Source organism: Cryptomeria japonica, chromosome 4 (assembly GCF_030272615.1).
Source record: "Cryptomeria japonica chromosome 4, Sugi_1.0, whole genome shotgun sequence".
NCBI classification, from domain to species: domain Eukaryota; kingdom Viridiplantae; phylum Streptophyta; class Pinopsida; order Cupressales; family Cupressaceae; genus Cryptomeria; species Cryptomeria japonica.
Genome location: NC_081408.1, coordinates 427,928,381 through 427,949,244, shown reverse-complemented (window position 1 = coordinate 427,949,244; position 20,864 = coordinate 427,928,381). Strand labels below are relative to the sequence as shown.

At 36.3% G+C, this 20,864-nt stretch overlaps 1 protein-coding gene across 2 annotated transcripts in view; it reads right to left on the bottom strand.

Annotated features, from left to right (window-relative positions):
- LOC131030582 (lysine-specific demethylase JMJ17) overlaps window positions 1-20,864 on the bottom strand; it is a 218,138-nt gene that overhangs the window by 133,718 nt on the left and 63,556 nt on the right. For both annotated transcript variants that reach the window (XM_057961447.2, XM_057961456.2), the window contains exon 8: window positions 7,858-8,052. In XM_057961447.2, coding sequence (XP_057817430.2) covers window positions 7,858-8,052 — 195 coding nt within the window. The remainder of the gene's footprint in view (window positions 1-7,857; window positions 8,053-20,864) is intronic.

Below are 20,864 nucleotides of genomic sequence, written 5' to 3'. Positions count from 1 at the left end.
CTGTGATAACTCTGCTACTATAGACATATCAAAGAATCTGGTATTTCACTCTAAGACAAAGCACATATCTATCAAGTATAACTTTTTGAAGGAGAAGGTGGAAAAAAATGAAATTAGACTAGTTTATGTGAACACTAAAGAGCAAATTGCAGACATTTTCACTAAACCTTTGCCTAAAGAATCATTTGAGTACCTCAGAGACAGATTATGGGTTTCTACCCCTCCGGCAAAGAACTGATTGATGTTATTTGGCATCAGTCCGGTATGCATTATCAGAGATATTATTCATTCCAGATTGATGTGGTGATGCTACTACTCAGGGGGAATAGTTAGCCTTGTGATTCAGTGGTTTTTTATTTTTGCTTTGATATTTTTGTCAGATTTCTAGCATTGATGTCAAAGGGGGAGAGATATTCATGTGAAAAACTTAAGTGATATATACATTAGGGGGAGAAATTTGCAGAACTTAATTGTGATATCATTTACAGGGAGAGTATGGATCAGAACTTCATTGCTATATTCTTGGATGGGAGATTTGTTTGGCATTTCTTGGCACTTGGATGGTTTTCACTTCTAGTGTTGCCATCAATTCCAAAGGGGGAGATTGTTGGCCATTTGGAGGAATTGAATATGTTTTGCATTGATGTTTTGTCATTGATGTCAACACTAGTTGTTTTGGCTGTTTACCGGTATCCTTCCGGTCCCGATAGGTTGTTTGGTTTCTAGTTGGATTAGATCATGATGATCCGATATGCTCTGGTATGTTATGGCTTATGGAATTGGCTTATTCATGCTACTCATATTCATGTTCAGTCAGTTGGTTTTGATTTGGTGATCGAATGTTATCCTGTATGCTAGTAAGCTTGGTTTGTTGATCCGATGAGGGTTTCACCGACAGAGCTTTATTGAAGATCTTTGATGATATGCATAAGTGGTGTTGGTGGGGCTTCTAGTAGAAATTCAGGATGCTGAAGGTGATCGTGTTCGAGACGTGGTTGATTGGGATCCTTGCTTTAGCGTTTGTGGACCTAGACTGGGTCCGGTTTATCTAGGTTATGGACTGGCTTAATGTAACGTGTTGATTGGACTTCTCGATTTGTTTTCGAGATGTCTTATGGGTTGGATATTGTTTGTAAGGTATGAGGCCAACATGTTTTGTAATTATGTAATTGATTTATTGTCTTGTGGTCGACCTTATTGTTTGTAGTCGAGGGTTTGTATATATATGATGTAAGATCTCATTGTAGATCAAATGTAAGGGATATGGATGAATAGGAGCGAATAATGTAATAATCATTTATGCAGAGGATTTGGTCGATCATTGGTGATCGAGTTGGGTTTATGTAAGAGGACTAAGTCCTCCGGTATTGAGCTTAACAGGAACTATATTCAAGCATAGGAGATGCTATCATTGCAGTTCATTCTTTCCTCCGGAATGTAGTCTGGATTTTTATGTAGTCAGTGAGACTCCTTTTGTAATGAGTAGTGAGCTCTAGGTTGTTGGCCTTCCTGCAAGTGTAGGCCCCTCATTTGTAATCACATACTTCTTGCAGAAGTATTATCTGACTGTGGGTAGGCTTCCCACCGTGGTTTTTCCCTTTACCATGAATCCTGGGTCCAACTCCAAAGCCAAGCTCACACCAATTGTGAACCAGACCACAAACGCAGGTGAGGAAAGAACTGGACTTGTATTGGGCGGTTTTTCCGAGTCGACCGGTAACTTAGCTTTCAAGGTCCCAAGGATAATGCATAAAACTCCATTTCAAAATAATCATATTAATTTATACAAGGATGTAAAAGTATTCAAATTTATGTTCAAAATTGGAATGTTAAGGATTTTGCCTTTCTTTAATTCCTTAGACAATATTCAATGCTATTTCGTGATAATCGATGGTAAATGTAACCCGATTATGGATCGGTATAAGAGCAAAAATATGTTAAGACGATAACTATTGTAGTTATTATATGACAACACTAATTTCGTGATAATCGATGGTAAATGTAACCCGATTATGGATCGGTATAAGAGCAAAAATATGTTAAGACGATAACTATTGTAGTTATTATATGACAACACTAATTAGTGTTGTCATATGACAACTAGAATAGATATGCAGAACCGATTACAATCACAGCATATAAATGAAATCACTGCATCGCAAATACGATCATATCATGCAATGATAAAGATGATTATGATGTCTACCATTAGTATGTAGATTTAACGACAGGATAGATGATTGAATGAGAGACTTCATTTATCTCTCATTCTATCATTTATCTTACCGAAGCTACATTGTTTCAACACTCCCTCTTAGCTAGGGAAGATAAATGGAGATCTATGTAAACATTGAAATAATCATCTAATTATATAGCATCACATTTCTCATAATAGAATGTATTACATGACTTTGTAATACAAAAGATCACGTCACATATGCTCGTGACATGATGTATCACATAACACGTGATACAGAAATATATCACATCATCTCGTGATATAGAGATATCACATAGCACGTGATATCAGTATCACATAACACGTGATATCAATATCACATAACAAGAGATACCTTGGATATAAAATTATTTGAGAATACTGAATTCTCTTATATCCAGGTTATGGTATAACATATCATGGCACACCCATGAGTCAAGATGATATCAAGTCAGCATGATATCAACATTAGAAGATCGTCACCTTGTAATGTTCAGTACAAGTGTTCATTATCTAAAAGGTCGTCACCTCTTAGAAATGGACACAGGGGGAGGAGCCCATATAGTCATAACACAACAAAAGAAGTTTACACATTAAACATCTTATATATTAGTACAAATTATAAAGAAAATTACAATTCAATCATACCAAGTCCTTTCCTGAAGTGTTCAACTTTTACTCTGGATAGAGGCTTGGTCAGTATGTCTGTTGTCTGGTCTCCTGTACTGACATACTGCAACTGAATCACATTCCTATCCACCATGTCTCTCACATAGTGGTAAGGAATCTCTATGTGTTTGGATCTATCATGAAATACAAGGTTCACAGAGAGTTTTATACAACTCCGGTTATCACAATGAATTATAGTAGGCTTCAGTGGCTCACCAAATAATCCCACAAGTGGTTTTCTAAGCCATACAGCTTCTCGTGCAGCCATGGAAGCTGCAATATATTCGGCCTCTGTATAAGTCTGAGATACTGAAGATTGTTTCCTGCTAATCCAAGATATAATGGCTGAACCCAAACTGAAGCAGCATCCTGAGGTGCTTTTCCTGTCAGTCACACTTCCAGCACAATCTGAATCAGTGAACCCATGAAGATCAAAATCAACTTTCTCATACTTGAGTCCATAGTTAAGAGTACCTTGGAGGTATCTCATAATATGTTTCACAGTCATAAGATGTATCTCCTTAGGTTCACATAACAGATATCAAGCCTAGTATTGATCAAGTACATTAACGATCCAATCATCTGTCTGTAGAGAGTGGGATCTACCAATGGGGAATTTGTTGCTGTCTCCTTCAATTTGTGAAGATTAGTTTCCATAGGAGAAGACATGGGTCTGCAGTTCATACCAAATCTCTTCAATATGTCTTTGGTGTATTTTCCTTGATTAAGCACAATACTGTCAAAGTTTTGCAAAACTTCCAATCCAAGAAAGTAATGTCGAAAGCCTAAATCCTTCATATCAAACTCCTTTTCAAGGTCTTTCTTACATTGTCCAATAAGGTGATCTTCTCCTGTAATCAGAAGATCATCAACATATAAGATCAATATCAGCATATCACCTTTGACCCTTTTGAAGTATAGATTTGGATCTGCATCATTCTTTGAGAATCCCAATCCTTGAGATAGTTGTCAATTCTTTCATACTAGACCCTGAGAGCCTGTTTTAAACCATATAGGGCTTTCTTTAATCCATACGCATGTGTTTCTGCATTGTGGATCTCAAACCCTTATGTTTGTTCTAAGTAGACTTCCTCCTCAATTTTACCATTCAAGAAGGCAGTTTTCACATCCATCTGATGGACTTTCCAACCTTTGGCTGCTGCAATGGCCAATACTGCTCTGACTGAGGCGTACCTAGCAACTGGAGCAAATGTCTCATCATAGTCTATCCCTTCATTCTGTGAGAATCCTCCGGCAACAAATCTGGCTTTGTGTTTCTCTATGCTACCATCTGCGACATGTTTGATTTTGAATAGCCACTTGGATGAAACAACGGATTTCCCTTTTGGCCTAGTAACAATTTCCCACACATCATTGTTAAGTATGGATGTATATTCTTCAGACATTGCATTTTTCCAAACTTGATGTTTAAGAGCTTCTGCTACACTAGAGGGTACTGATTTGGAGAGATCATTCATAAGGGCTACATAGCTAGAAAATCTTCGGGGCCTCTTACTTTCTCTAAAAGTCCCTGAAGGAGCTGCAAAGTCCCTTGCATCCTCCATTGTTTTGTGAGCCCATAGAAGTCTTTTCTTAGGGATTTCTTGGGGAGGAATTTGTACTTCATTTTCTTCTGAACACTCCCTCTGAATCTCAGGAGTGGGATCCTCTTCTAGGTCTGAAGATGGAGGATAGGTTTCAGACTCAATAGAGTATTTAGCCCTTTTGAAGGCTATGTCTTCTTCGAATATAACATCTCTACTAAGTTCAATATTGCTATGTCCAGGTACAAAAATTTAGTAAGCTTTAGAGGTTTCACTATATCCAACAAAAATTCCATTTCTTCCAGAGGGTTCTAGTTTTCTCCTTTTCTCTTTAGGTATGTGAAAGTAAACAAAGCAGCCAAATATTATAAAGTGGGTGATATCTAGCTTTATCCCGGTGAAGACTTCTTCACGGGTTTTGTCTTCAATGTGGGAATGAGGACATCTATTTTGTATGTAAACAGCAGTGTTGGAGGCTTCTACCCAAAGGTGAGTTTCTAAGTTCTGATCAAGGAGCATGGCTTTGGCTACTTCTACAATGGTTCTATTTTTCCTTTCAGCAACCCCATTTTGTTGGGGGTTGTAAGGAATAGTCAACTCCCTCTTAATCCCAACTTCTTTACAAAATTCCCTAAAGATGTCTGAGATATATTCCCTCCCATTATCAGTTCTTAGGACTTTTATTTTCTTTCCGGAAGAGTTTTCAAAGAGAGATTTGAATTCCTTAAATCTCTTGAGGATCTCTTCAGATTATTTACGTTTAAGGAAGTAGATCCAGGTCTTCCTGGAGAAGTCATCAATGAATATTACATAATAAAGGAACCCTCCTAATGATGGTATAGACATTGGCCCACATAGGTCAAAATGAACTAATTCCAAAACATTGCTCGTTTGGCTAGAACTATTCTGAAAGGAACTCTTAGTATTTTTGCCTAGGGCACACCCCTTACATGTACCGGAATGGTATTGTTTTAACTTAGGCAAACCAATTACTAATTTTTTCATTGAACATAAAGCACGAAACTTTAAATGACCTAATCTTCTATGCCAAATTTCATTAGAATCTACAATCTCATGAAGTAGGGCTAGGTTAGATTCAGTACATACCTCGTACAAATAGCCTTTTCTATGTCCTAGGGTTATAGCCTTCTTGATGGAAGAGTTTTGTGGCCATACTAGAACTTTACCATTCATGAAGGTTAATTTGTACCCATCATCTTCAAGTGCAGATATGGAGATTAAGTTCCTCTTGATGCTAGGAACGAATAGGACTCCAGTGAGTTGGAGAGACATGCCTGTCTTCAGCGTAATGGTGCAGGTACCGACGCCTTTCACTGGATGTGCAGAGTCTTCACCAATGGTTACTTCTTCATCAGTTTCTTCTAACATGGAATCCAATAATTCTCTATACCCAGTGATGTGTCTAGAAGACCCACTGTCAATGATCCAAGAGTTAGATTTATTAGATACTTGACTAGAGAGGGCAAAGTAGAATACATGCTTCTCGGAGTCATATTCTTCCCTTTTCACTTTTGCAAATGTAGCTCGTTGTTTGATTCTATCTGGACATCTTGCTGCATAGTGTCCATATTGATCACACCTAAAGCACTGAATGTGAGAGTTGTCTTTCTTAGATGACCTTTTCTCATGTCGGTTCTTTCTCTTCTTGAAATGTTTCTTCTTGCTTTTCTTGTTGGAGTTGGTATTTAGAACATGGAGATCTTCATCTATGTTCTTTTGCTTGATCCCCTTTTTATTCAACCTTGACTTTTCTTGAAGGCAATATGCTCTTAGCCTATCAAATTTCGAATATTTAGCCCTTGCACTAATGCCTTGGACGAATGTTTCCCATGTACTAGGCAACCCATCTAGAGCAATGAGTGTTAGCTCTTTGCTCTAGATCTCATATCCAAGCGTTGCCAGTTCATCCCTTAGGGCTGATATCCGCATAAAGTATGCATTGATTGACTCTCCTTTGTTCATACTTATATGATTTATTTCCCTTTTTAGAGCCAGGGTTCTACTTGTGTTATTTATCTCGAATGCACTTTCGAGTGCTTTTTACATATGGTAGGCAGTCTCATGTTTTGTTATAATTGGCATAATGTGATTTCTCACTCCATCGACTATGATCTTCATGGTTTTTTCATTTCCCTCGATCCATGCTGATTTGTCAGGTTCATTCTCAGGTTCTTTAGATTCAACTTTTACAAATGATTCAACTTTTACAAATGATTCAACTTTATTCTCTTTTAGAATCATCTTAATTCTGAATTTCCATGTTGAGAAATTGTCGCCTCCTTCAAGTCTATCCTCAAATCTGAAAGTGTTAGCCATGGAAATGTGATGTCTATATCCTCGATTTGAACTTCTCAAATTTGAATGCCTTAGGTTCGATCACCTTGGCTCTGATACCATGTAAAAGTATTGAAATTTATGTTCAAAATTGGAATGTTAAGGATTTTGTCTTTCTTTAATTCCTTAGACAATATTCAATGCTATTAATGTGTGCTCTCTTAGTTATTTCTGATTATGAACTGAAACTTCTTTGTTTGCAGGTGGCTGTAGATAATATTTATTGATTTCGATATATCTTCAGCATGCTTCACGGCACATATATAGGCATTGCCTTGTAAGATCAAGGCATGCCTTGACCGGACATGTCTCATGACATGTCCGATCAAGACATGTCTTGATTAAGGGTGGTGCATCTTCATAAAGAAAACTGATAACTATCGGTTAATGTCAATGCCAATACATAACAAATGCCAATCGGTTTGTGATTTAATGCGGTTTGATTATCATTGTAACCGATAATGCAATTTATCATTAACCGATCACTAATCGGTTTATTCTTAATGTTAATTCATGATAATCGATGGTAAATGTAACCCGATTATGGATTGGTATAAGAGCAAAAATATGTTAAGACGATAACTATTGTAGTTAATTAGTGTTGTCATATGACAACTAGAATAGATATGCAGAACCAATTACAATCACAGCATATAAAGGAAATCACTGCATAGCAAATCTGATCATATCTTGAACAATGATAAAGATGATTATGATGTCTACCATTAGTATGTAGATTTAACGACAAGATAGATGATTGAATGAGAGACTTCATTTATCTCTCATTCAATCATTTATCTTACCGAAGCTACATTGTTTCAACAAAAGACCATTAAAAATATTTAATCTAATGTCTACTCCTTTTAAATTTCAAGTTTTGAGGTAGCCAAGCAGTCATGCAAAATTGCAAACCATTAAAGCAAATGACACCATGCAAAATTACAAGCCATTAAAAAAATAAGTTTTACTACCAAATAGATTTCAGCGATCAAGAATCAGCCATAGGGCAATAAAAACAAAAACAAAAAAGGAAATATCGATAAATTTAATTATTAAAATATAAACTCTAACCTTTTTTATCAGAATTGTTTGACAAGACTGCTTTCCAGAAATCCTTCGAGTTCGAACCCTATCATCCATTGGGACATTGTCTTTTTCAGCACTCTGTTCATCTTCCATAAGCAGCAAGTCATCCAGCTCAGCCATACTATAGCGATATAAGAGACATTGCTTTTCTGGATTACATTCACAGAGACGTTCTGCATGCTGCATATTAATTTAAATAGAAAAGGTTTCAGTTAATCAAGTCTCCTGCAGCCATAGGATTCCTTCTTTATACTGAAATACTCTAGACATGTTATAAAGCAAATGCAAATTATTTACCCATACTAACAATATATTTATTCACAATGACTAAATAGCGCACTGTAAATTTGATTAGAATAAGATTGAGATTTTATTAATGTAACAATTCTCCATTGTCAGCATGTTTTTGTAAAAATAAGGCTTTACAGGGAAAGAAAAATTAAAAAGGAATATTCTTCACAATGATTATTCTGTATTTTATGTATTTCTAATTCCTATAAAAGCTATATTTTAATTGGAAAAAAAAAATAACAATTATTTTTTTTGATTGGTAATGGGCCGAAGCCGATAAGCTGTACATACCCTACCCCCTTGTGGGATTTGAACTTGTGACCTCTCTTTCAAGAGCACAAATTCTCTACCACTAGGCCAACTCAAGTTGTACATAAAATAACCTATATTAATAATGAGAAAGATTTACAAAATAAACAGAGCCTAAATATATGATAATATTACATACATTCAAATTAATGTGAAATTACAACATTGTCCAAAAATAAAGCTAAAAAATCAAGATAAATACATGACGGGACACCTTGGAAAACAAATATTCAAAGAATTAAAAAGTCAAATAGACCAGCATAAGCTATCTCAGTCATGATACGCGAGTTTACATTAATATCCTTCATTTATACTAGAAGACAAGATAATAAACTATCAATTTCAGCACTGACCTTTAGATTAACCCTCCCAACAAATAAGGAAAATATCTACATTAGGAAGTGCAGGTGTTCTGAGGAAGCTGAGTGCAGTTATTGGAGTTGGATGACACTTTCTAGAGTGATTTTTGGACACCCGTCCAAGACTTGCTACTTTTAGTAAGTTACTATTTTTAGTAAATGACAATTTTGACACCCATTGGTCAGTTGGGAGCTAAGTCACAGAGTCACCAAATTTCATGGTTGAAGTTCGAAATTTGGTGAACATTTAAAAAATGTTTAAAATTCATTTAAATTCATTTCTAAATTCATACGGAAATTAGCGACCATATTTTTATTGGCTTTAATTTTGCAGACAACTTTTTTTGAGCTTTTTGAGAATAGAATTTCCCCGCTCACGGCTAGGGCAGAAAACATTTCTTCAAGGCATGACAACAAAGAAACAATGGGTGAGAGAAGATGATTTGCACAACAGACCACGCCACCACAGATCACATAGCATATAGCCTAGCATTGAATGGGAACCCGTGAGTTCGACGTCCGCCAAGCGCTAGCCACTCGAGCTAAGTCACACTGCCTCTCCACGATCACCACAGCCACGAACCCTGCAACTCTATCTATACATCATTGACCTTGTGTGCGCTATTTCTCCCTAGTGGTCAACACTTCTGCTCGAAGTCACGAGGGCCCTCCACAAGAGGCCGTTGCGACTTCATCAGGAATTTTTAAGTTTATTTATTTATATATAGTGTTTTAAAGCTTTTGTATAGTTTAAAAAAAATTAAACATATATTTTATATTTTAATAACTAACATTCATTAAAAAGTAATTATTATTTTATTTATATTAGATTTTATTAAAACATTAACATTTAATATATTTAAACTTAATATTATTTTCCTTTACTTGTTTATTTTTATTTATTTTTTAATATTAGCATTTAGTAATCAAACAAATTTAAATATTTATATTAAATTTTTAAACTTATCAACTTTTATAATATTAATTTAAACCAAAGAAGCAACAATCTGGAAAAAAACGCGATTATACCTGATTAATCGGGAGTCGGCATTGGAGCTGATTTTTTCCCCCCAGAAATCGGAATTAATCGGTCAATGATTTTTACTGATGATCAACGATTTTTTGCATTTTAATCACCAAAAAAACACACATTTAATCGGATAAAAATCGCACAAAGCCTACGAATGAGAAAACTACCACGAAAACCCTACAAAATCTACGAAATTTACTATTTATGGCAGCGCGCGGCAGCAGGTTATTCATTCAGCTCGTTGCAAAAGAGAAAGAAGTTGAGGTCGAAGAAACTACATTAAAATTGACAATAAAGCTCATTAAAACTAAAGAAAATTCGTTAAAATTCGCAATAAATTCGTATGGAAAAGAACAAAAGTTTTTATTAGGGTTTTTGAAAACAGAATTTCTCAAACTTGCAACTGCAAAAAAATGGTGGGTGAGCCGTGAGAGGAGTTGCTGTGAATTGAGCCTGACGTCAAATGTCAAATCGACAAGTAATGATTGTCCCGTCGATCTTCCTTTGTAATCTGCTCGCAGTCACGAAGGCTCTCCACAAGTAGGTTGTCGCAATTTCAATTGAAGTTTTTGATTTATGGATAGATGTTTTTAGGCTTTCGTAAAGTTTAAAAAAATTTCAAACATATATTTTATATTTTAATAATCAATGTCCATAAAAACTCAATATTATTTTTACTTGTATTAATTTTTTTATAAAAATGATCATTTAAAATATTTAAATTTAGTATTATTTTACTTGTTTCTTTATTTATTTGTAATATTAACATTTAATAATTAAACAAATTTAAATATATAAATTAAATTTTCAAACTTATCAACTTAATATAATTATTTTAGACTTTAGTATTTATAAATTATGATTTTGTGAATATATTACGTATATTTTGAAAAAATTATTAAAGTCTAAAATAATTATATTAAGTTGATAAGTTTGAAAATTTATTTTAAATAATTAAATTTGTTTAATTATTAAATGTTATTAAATTATAATTTTGTGAATATATTACGTATATTTAAAAAAAATTAATGTGTTGAAGGGTCTATTTTATTTGCTCTATGCTATGGAAATGCCCTTAAATATATAAAAAAAGTAGTTTATTGTTTTTTTGCAATTTTTTACGTTTTTTTGTAAATCCGATTTTTTCAAAAAATCTTATACTTTGGTTTTGCCGATTAATTCCCCAAACGATTAATGCTTCATTGATTGAAACTGTAGTATATATAAATTATAAGTTTGTGAATATATTATTTATATTTTTTTTTTTTTAAATTATATAAGGCGAATTTAATGTCGAATTTTTTACCCTTGGCAAACTTCATCCAAATTTTATGGTTGCCGAATTCGAATTCGAATTGGAACCTTGTGACTTAGGTTGGGAGGACTCCTATTCTCTTGGTGAGCTCAATTCACAGTTTTAGCGAGTTCCGTGTAGAGTTGCTATTTATATTAAGTGCTCGCCTGGCACTTATCATTCTGAGTTATTCTGGGTTTGTTCTCTTTAGTGTCCAGTGAATACTGCAATTTATAGTGTGAGCTCGTATCAGCTTCAGTTGTCACTTTATAGATTCAGTCAGTCTTGGCAGCATCTCTATTCCGGAACAAACTGTGATTTCAGTACTATTGTTATTTTTTACCTCATTTGGCATCCTGAGGTGTTATTTAAATAACATTACAATATTTAAGTTAAATGATACATCTAGCTTAACATTATTTAAATTATATAACGTGACATTATTTTGGCGCTTAGGGCATCATAGGGTTTTAAATAATTTAATAAAAATTTATGGAGACAAGCGCCAACATATGGAGGTATAAGGATATTAAAGCAACTTTATATTGAGGGGTCACTTTATTATTATTTCATGTATGCAAGGTAAATATTAAAATATTAAAAGTAGGAAATTTCAATAGGGTTTCCAAAAACTTCATGAGAGGATTATAAAAGGAGATTTGAGGAAGTCATATGATATTCTTGGCTAATTTTATTTCTCTCTAAGAAGCATGAGAGCTTTGGCTTTCATTTACAGGAAATCCGAGGACGGAAACCCTTGGAGTTTATCGGTAGATTGGCCGATAAACCAACTCCACATTGAGAGGTGAATCCACCTAGGGTTCATCATTGAGTATATTTGCAGGTTTACATCATTTTGGAGCTTCAACCAGGCAGGGATTAAGGTTTATTTGCAGGCGGAACACATTGCTTCAAATTTGGAGGTTTTATTGCCATATTTTTCATAATAACTTGGACAGCTAAGGTTTGGCATGAATTTTGTGAAGATTTTGAAGCTTTAATGTATGTTGAAGGCTTGCTACAGTGACATGGATGGTGCTGCTGCAGTGTCATGCTACAGTGATTCATATTTCTGCTACAGTGATGTATTTGGAGCTCCTATTCCATTCTTAGCAGGATAATAAGGGAAGTCTCATTGCTGCAGACTTTGTATAACAGTTTGGAATCATATTTGAAGAGGTTCTAGAAAGTTTCAGTCTCATCATCTGGGTTGACACAGCCATTGCAAGCTTGGAAGCACTGCTGATATCTTCTGAGCATCATTCTCAGGCATATAAGCTCCCAGACAGCCCATGAAGCACGAGTTTCCAGGTCTGAAGCTGCTCAGGGAGTTTAGCTTTGTTTGGAGGACAATTATACCTCATTGTCCTTGGTATTGGTGCAAGGATCAACCTCAAGGGAGTCTCAAAATCATAGCTGGTTGCTAACAGCAGTGCCACTATTATCGCAGGTCTATAATGACTGAAAGTTATTCCATTTATGCATTAATCCTAGTGACCAGTGAATAAACAATTTATTGCTGTATGCTTAATGAAACTAGTTTCACTTTACTTTTTGCAATGTGATTGTTAATGCTCGGAAAGCCAATGAATGATAACTGAAAAAACAAACCAATCAACAAGCTTGTGCTCAATATTGTATATCATTTCACAAGATAATTGCAAGCAAACTGTTTGACAAAATACATACATGGTTGAGTGGGTGAAAGAAGTGGAAAACATTATTAAGTACAAATGGGGTAGGACATTTCATATCACTTTGTCCTCCCAATTATTGTTGGAGGCTCCTCCCAAGGATATTAATATCTCTAGGCAATCCAAGTAAGATTGTTTTGGACAGAATTAATCCTCTATTTTCTGGGACTGGTCTTGAACTGTCTAACTTTGAGGAGAACGATTGCATGTCCAAGGAATACAAAAAAAAAAAGAAAATTATGGATAGATCTAGAAGCACTGAAAATAGTGGTGATACAAAACCTGGAAAAGAGGTAAGGAGGATAAAGGGAAAGATGATAAAATACCTAAATGTTTTGATAGGCTTTACAAGAATAAGAAACCCCATTCCCCCCCTTGATTAATGGTTTTCAGCATTGCTAGTTGGAATGTTAAAGGTCTTGAGTCCTCTGACAGGAAATATATGACTAGGTCCTTTTGTAGAAATAGACCAAATTTGGACTTTTTGTGTCTTCAAGAAATTAAAGCCACTGGTTATTAGAAGGATGGTGTTCTTAATTTTGTTTGGAACAAAGCAAAAGCTTACTCAACTCAACATGAGAAAGGTAAATGTGGAGTAGCCATCTTGGTCAGCCCTAAATGGTGTGATGCTATTGTCAATTGGGGCATTTCCGTTGCAAAAGACTTGTATGGATCATCTTTGAGGTGAATAATAATCAATTTGGTATATCTTCTATTTATGCCTTGACTGAGTACAAAGAGAGGTCTGGTTTATGGCTTTCGTTGTCTACAAATCTTCCCAGGGTCCCTTGGCTGCCTGTTGGGGACTTTTACATGATTGAGCATAAAGATGACGATAATGGAGGTAAAGAGCTAAATTGGAAAGGTACTGAACTTTTTTACTTCTCTAGAATGAAAAGGTCCTTATTTATTGCTGATCCACTAGAAAAGACTAAACCCCATTACAATAGCATCTGGTTCACCTAGTTCAATAATCAGGCTCATGGTAGAAGAATTTATTCCAATCTTGACAGATTTTATGCTAACAAAAACACCTTCTCTTTTGTCCAAAATGACAAGGACGGAGTGGTCGTCATTCTACCTGTATCCATGACAGATCATTCCATAATTGTTGCCAGCCTTAACCTTGAAATTTTGTCTACAGACTCCAAAAACAGGCCTCAAACACAATTCAAACTAAACACCTCTCTGTTTAAAGACACAAATTGCCTAGAGGGTATTAGAACTCTTCCCAGGATCTCCAAGCAGTTTAACTTACAAACTCTCAGCTATCCTTAGATGGGAGAATCATGTCTTCCTGTGGTCTAAACTCTTTAATGTGAATGGGAAAAAGAAGGCCCTAGAAGACTAGAACTCTTTTTGCAAAATAAACTACTGGCCCATGAAGCTCATCTTCAATTGAACCAAAGTGAAATAGAGTGTGAATCCAAGTTAGATGGTATCAAATCTCTTTTGAGGAAGATTCAGAATTACAAGCACCAAGGGGAGAAAATCGGGACAAAAATAATATGGCTGAAAGAAGGTGATAAAGGTTCTAGATACTTTTTCAATCTTGAAAAACAGAAACAAAGCAGAGAAAGGATTGGCCCAGTGGAATTCAAGGGCTCTTCCTCAAATGACCCACAATTCATGAAAGAGGCTTTCTTTTCGTCTTACCAAACTCTATTATCCTCTAAAGACTCCTCTAAGGCTAGGGAAGCTAGATCTTTTTGCCAAAGGATTGTTCCAAAGAAAATTATCCAAACTGTTGATGAAATCAAAGAAACAATTGGATGCTTTCAGATGGTAAGTCCCTTAGATGTGATGGGCTTCCTATTGAGATTTACAAATCTAATATTGATTGGATTTGTAATGAACTATTAGAGGTTCATTCAAAGGCTTTCCACCTTGGATCCTGTTGGTAAACAAATTTGTCACTGCAAGTTGTTTCTCTGAAACTGACCCTGTTCGCCCGAAGAGCAGTGACAAGCATTCCAAAAGTTGGAGAGATTGTGGTGAAAACACAATCTTCCTCTGCATTTGAGAGGGGCAGCTCCCTCATATGATGTTGTTTTTAGGATTTTTGTGTACTTTTAACCTGAAAGTTCATAAGGGAGAAAACATAAAACAAAAAGAGGATGAATAACAGAAACCCTACTGGAAGACATACGAATACCATGTAGGATTCCATAAATGATACAAATTACAAAAGGGGTTACCACCAAATAGGTTTAGTCATGCAATGATGATGAAAGAAGTACAATAAACCTCAACATATAAAGAGACGGGTTGTACTAGCACATGCAAGTCAAGATACCAAGAAATGATGTGTTTCATCAAATTGATTACATAGATCATTGAATTGAAAACCAATAGATTCCACCAATACATAAAGGGATTACTAATTCAACATACGAGAAATTAGTAACAATAACTCATGAATACATTCAAGACATACGAACTCAATGCATTCTTCATTATTCTTTTGAAAATATACAAGTTCAAAAACCCTTTAGTACAAAAGTATGAACATCAAATGTTCTCACTTAGTTTCTCTACAAAATTTTGCAGAGTTTCCCCCTGTAAAAGACCCACTTTACATTACAAATAGCCTCACCTTTATAGGCTTTGGAAGAAACCTACTTCATAACTAACTCTCTAACCACCTAATAAATACTTTTGCAATTTTGAGAAAATAAAAATAAGCTTCGTTTTAGTTTGACTTCCCAACTTTTGGACAAATAAAACTTATTTTCTAACTTGATTACAATTATGCGACACAAGTCACTTTTACAAAAAAGTAATTGAAAACCCCACGAAAGGAATGTCATGTGCGGTTTGCCAAGCTGTTTGTCCATTCCATCTGCTTCATCTATGACAACGTTTGAAAATGTTTCTGACAGTGAGCATTAGTGGTTTTTGTCTGCTTAGTTTGAATCTACATCTCTCTCACCATCTGACCATTTAAGAACACAAAATTTACATCTTTCGATTTGAAGCAAATAGATAATTCACGAGGCTAACTGTGAGGATGAAAGATTTCAAGTGTTGCAATGTACTCATAGATCGGGACATTAATCATTAATTGATTGCAAAATAAATGGGCCTTCAAGGACATACATCCTAATCACATCTGTTGTGTGTTATATCAACTTTCTCGAATGTTTTTCCTTTCCTTAAGCTAGCTCTAACTTTTGAGCATTGGCTTCATCAACTGACATATGGATGTGGTTTCTCTTCTTTTTCCAATGCATTTAAGTAGCTCATGTATTTGGGTACTGAAAATCAACCAACCAACTCGATCCACTTCTTTATCCTCACCATCTTCTCTGAAGGCCTCCAAGGCCTTATTGTTCATCTCATACCTCATGTGATTTAGAGTATATAGCATGGTGTCCACAGTTTCATTCATGCCTTTAACAACATCAAGATGGATTAACATGCACTAAGCAAGGCAAATCATGCCACAACATAGGATTTCAATTTCCTTTTCTTGGCGAAGAGCTCTGCCTCATTCAAGTATCTACCATGGTCAAGAACATCAACAATGCAAGCACAATGATCAACTCTTGGTAGGATGTCATGATCTCTATTCACAGAACAGAAGTAGTAATAGCCTCCATTCACAAAGCTTTTGGGGATGTATCACCAATGCTTCCAAGTTTGGCATAAATATCAAGAATTGACCTCCCCACTGAAATGCCAAATTCAACTCAAGATTCATGAGTTTGCCTCCCTTGTTTCTGAATGGCAAGATTGCCACAAATTTTAAGAATGCTACTGCATGTGAAGTTATATTCATTTGGAACTAGCCACTGAATTTGCTTGAAAGTTTCTAAAGCCTTTTTAGCAAATCCATTTTACGAAAAACTGCAATCAATGTATTTCTTTTGAGATTATACCGCCACCATTAGATTCCATGTGATGCCATCTTTATGGGGCATTCGGTCAAAGTGCCTCGCCTACGCTTTCCATACTCTACATGCACATTCACTAGGGTATCCACAACAACAACAACTAATGAAGATAACTGTTGTGACGTATTCACACATCGCCCCATTGCAAATGGGGACCCCCGCTTTTTGCTTTCTAGGGTTTGTTTTCTAGGTCTTTTAGGGTTTTGTCTGTTAGCCTTTGCAGGATGAGTGCTGTCGAGGGATCGTTGGATTACAAGCTTTGCTTGAGCCAGGGTGAGTCCACAGGGCCCCAGAATTAGGGTTTCTTTGAGAGTCTTCCTTAGGGCTTGGTTTTGCTCTCATTGCTAGTTGTGTCTTGCTTTGTGAGTGGGTATCATTCTTCAAGGTCCAAGCTAGGTCGAGTTGGTGAGTGATGAAGTCTGAAATGTCATCCTGATCTTCAAATGCACTGAAATTTGGCTAAGTCTGGAATGTCCTGATCCTGAAATTTGACTGTCTGGAAAACTGAAGAATCCTCCAAAAACTAGATTTTGCAATATAACTCCTGGAGGTCTGAAACCACTCTCAAACATCCTGAAAGTATATATGGAATATAACTTAAAGTATAAGAAAGAAGAAGGATATAAGGAAATGTCACTTATATTCGTTATATTCCATAAAATGATCCTGACGGAGAGACCAAAATGTCAAATTTCGCTCCTGACCCTTCCAAAGGGTCCAGAGTGAAAATCTTCCCAAAGCACATTTCATCTTAAGTTTGGCTGATTTGTGATTTGCAGGGTACCTTGGAAGGAAGCTTGGACATTCTTATTGCCTTTGAAAGGTTTGAAAGCATTGAAAATCAAGGATTTTGGACAAAAAAGGGAAATTTTGCTCCTGACCCTTCCAAAGGGTCCAGAGTGAAATTCCTAAAAGCTCTTAATTTTGCAGTAAAGGAAATCAAGTTTTGATTTGTTATGGCATGGATGGAAAGAAAATGACTTACTTTTGCCTCTTGAGGTCGTTTTGGAAAGTGGAAATGAAAGATTTAGCCCAAGAAGGGATTTTCGCTTCTAACCCTTCCAAAGGGTCCAGAGCGAAAATCTCTCTAAGACACATTTCTTGCCTTATTTGGCCAAAACTTGATGTCCAAGGCATGATGAGATGAAGTATGAACATGTTGAAATCCTTGGAGATGATTAGAAGATTGTGGAAATGAAGAATTCTAGCCAGGAAAGGAAATTTCGCTCCTGACCCTTCCAAAGGGTCCAGGGCGAAATTCTTTATAAACCTACATTTTGACCTTTCTTGGACATGAAATCTTATTCCTAGGGTGATGAAGGACGAAATCCTACCTTGCAAAGAAGTTTCAAGTTTAGAAAATGATGATTTTGGGTCAAAAATGAAAATTTCGCTCCTGACCCTTCCAAAGGGTCCAGAGCGAATTTTCTCAAAACCTCTTTTGCTATCAAGTTTTTTGCTAGGTCAAGTGTGGGATGAGGCAAAATCAAGAAGAGCATGCCCTTAAGAATGACTTTAAGTTGTTAAAGACCATGAATGATGAAGGAATTGAGCCTAGACAAGATTTTCGCTCCTGACTCTTCCAAAGGGTCCAGAGCGAAAATCCTTGAAAACATTGTTTTTTCAAAATTTTGGGCAAGGCCAAGCTAGGACAAGGGTGTGAGAAGGCATTTGGATTGCCTTAGAATGAATTTTGGTTGCCAAGAATGCAAAATTGAAAGCCTAATGAAAATTTCGCTCCTGACCCTTCCAAAGGGTCCAAAGCGAAATTTCTAAAATTCCCCCTTTTTCCTTGCAATTCAAGATAAGATTTTGGTTTTTATACCATGGGAAGGAGAAAGACAAGATGTTCTATGCCTTGGAAGTGATTTAAAGTTGGAAGGATGGCAAGATAGCCCTAAAACAAGATTTTCGCTCCTGACCCTTCCAAAGGGTCCAGAGCGAAAATCCTAAAACCTACCCATTCCTTTCAAATTTATGCTAAGACAAGGCTTGATTAAGGTAAGAAATGAACTTGAGACTACCTTTGACTTGATGTTGGTTTCCAAAAGTGATGATTTTAGGCCAAAGGAGGATTTTCGCTCCTGACCCTTCCAGAGGGTCCAGGGCGAAAATCCTAAAATCTCCTATTCTGCCTTGCAAAACGAAATCAAACTTGGATTGGTTGAAAGAAGAAAGATATTTCCTAGCATTGTGAGGTGGATTGAAGTTGGAATCATCAAAAATGTGCTACAAACGGAGAAAATCGCTCCTGACCCTTCCAAAGGGTCCAGGGCGAAAAACGCTAAAGTCACCTTTTCCTTCAAGGTTTGAGTAAAACTAGGCCTGGATTGCAGTAAAAGAAGGCATTTGGAATGCCTTGAAAAGATTTGGATCTTCAAAAATGTGAATTTTGAGCTCAAGAGAGAATTTCGCTCCTGACCCTTCCAAAGGGTCCAGAGCGAAATTCTGGATAGGTCCTGTCCCTGGCTAGTTTCTTGAGCGAATTCTCCTTTTTGGGCCTTGTGAAGATCGAACCAATGTTGCCAAGTTGAGAAGTGGGTTCAATATAGGGGATTCCAGATGAAGTGAAGTAAAGGAAGTGTAAAATAAAGCCTAAAGAAGGAATTTCGCTCCTGACCCTTCCAAAGGGTCCAGAGCGAAATTCTCATTATCACCTAATTTACTCATGTGAAATGCTGAAATTTGAAATGCAAGACTTTGATTAGGCTAAAACAAGCATATGCTCACCTTCCGGAGGATTTTGGAGTGAAAAAAATGGGGTAATTGAGGCCTAATCAAGAGAATCGCCCCTGACCCTTCCAAAGGGTCCAGGGCGAAATCCTTTGAAACTGCTATTTTTCACCTTGTTGGGGCCAGGCGAGGAGCTAATTGTGAGGTAACGTTGAAAGGAGGTCTAAATGAGCCAGGAATGCAAAATTCGCTCCTGACCCTTCCTGAGGGTCCAAGGCGAAATTCTTATAGGGCCTATCCCTGGAAAGAGTCTTGAATTAACTTCATTTTAATATCTTTTGTTGATGATTTAAGGTGTGAAATACTATGTTGAAATGAATTTATTATGTCCTTAATCATCTTTTGATTTGTTTTTGCAGATGAAAGAAGATCAAGCCAAGACAAGGACGACCTTCTCCAGTCTAGCATCAACAAGGAGGACCTTCTCCGGTCCAGCATCATCAGGGACGACCTCTTCCAGTCCAGCATTTGAAGGAAAGATGAAAGAAGACCAGGCCAGATCAAGGACGACCTCCAGAAGACCAGACCAAGACAAGGACGACCTTCTCCAGCCCAGCATCAACAAGGACGACCTTCTCCAGTCCAGCATTCCAAGGAAAAGTACACCATCCATCCTGCACATCAAAGACAAAGGAGGTTAAAGCAAGGGTCCGTTGGAGAAGCAGACAGTTTCAGAAGAGTTAACTAAAGTTAGCTTCTCAGCATCATTAAATTGAATATCTACCAAGTTGCAAGTGTTAGACAAGGTGGCATCCCAGTCATCACTCCTCCAGTCAGATTGGTCCATCTCAATGTGTCCAGATTCAATGTAACTGACTCTTCAAAGATGGCACAAACTTTGATGTACCTACCCTGATTATCCATTGGTCGAATATTCCAGAGAAGACGTGTCCAAATAATGCAATTATTTCATTGGTCAGAATTGAGTTGTTGTAACAAACCCTAATTAGGGTTTTCATTGTAAAATCTCGGCCATTGATCTTAAGTGGATCTGAGCCATTGAATTGTATTGAGGGCACTATATAAGCCCTGGCTCTTCATTTGTAAAAGCTAATAGTTAGTCAATAGTTGATAGTAGGTGAATAGTAGCTAATAGTGAATAGTCACTTGATAGAATAGCAATTAGAGTAGAATAGCAAGAGAAGGCAAAGATTGTTGCTAAGATGTTGTTGTAAAAGACTTGTAAAACTTCATTGAAGAAATGGTGAAATCTATGGGTCGATTCAACAATTTGCATGGTCTCTATACTTCTCATATTTGATTTCATGTTATTAGATGAGTGGAAAAAATGTGTTTGATTGATAGTGAAATTCGTATATCCATACTACTAGCAGTTTGTTGATTGCAGACTTGCCTTGTGTAGTCAACTGGAATCATTCAGTTTAA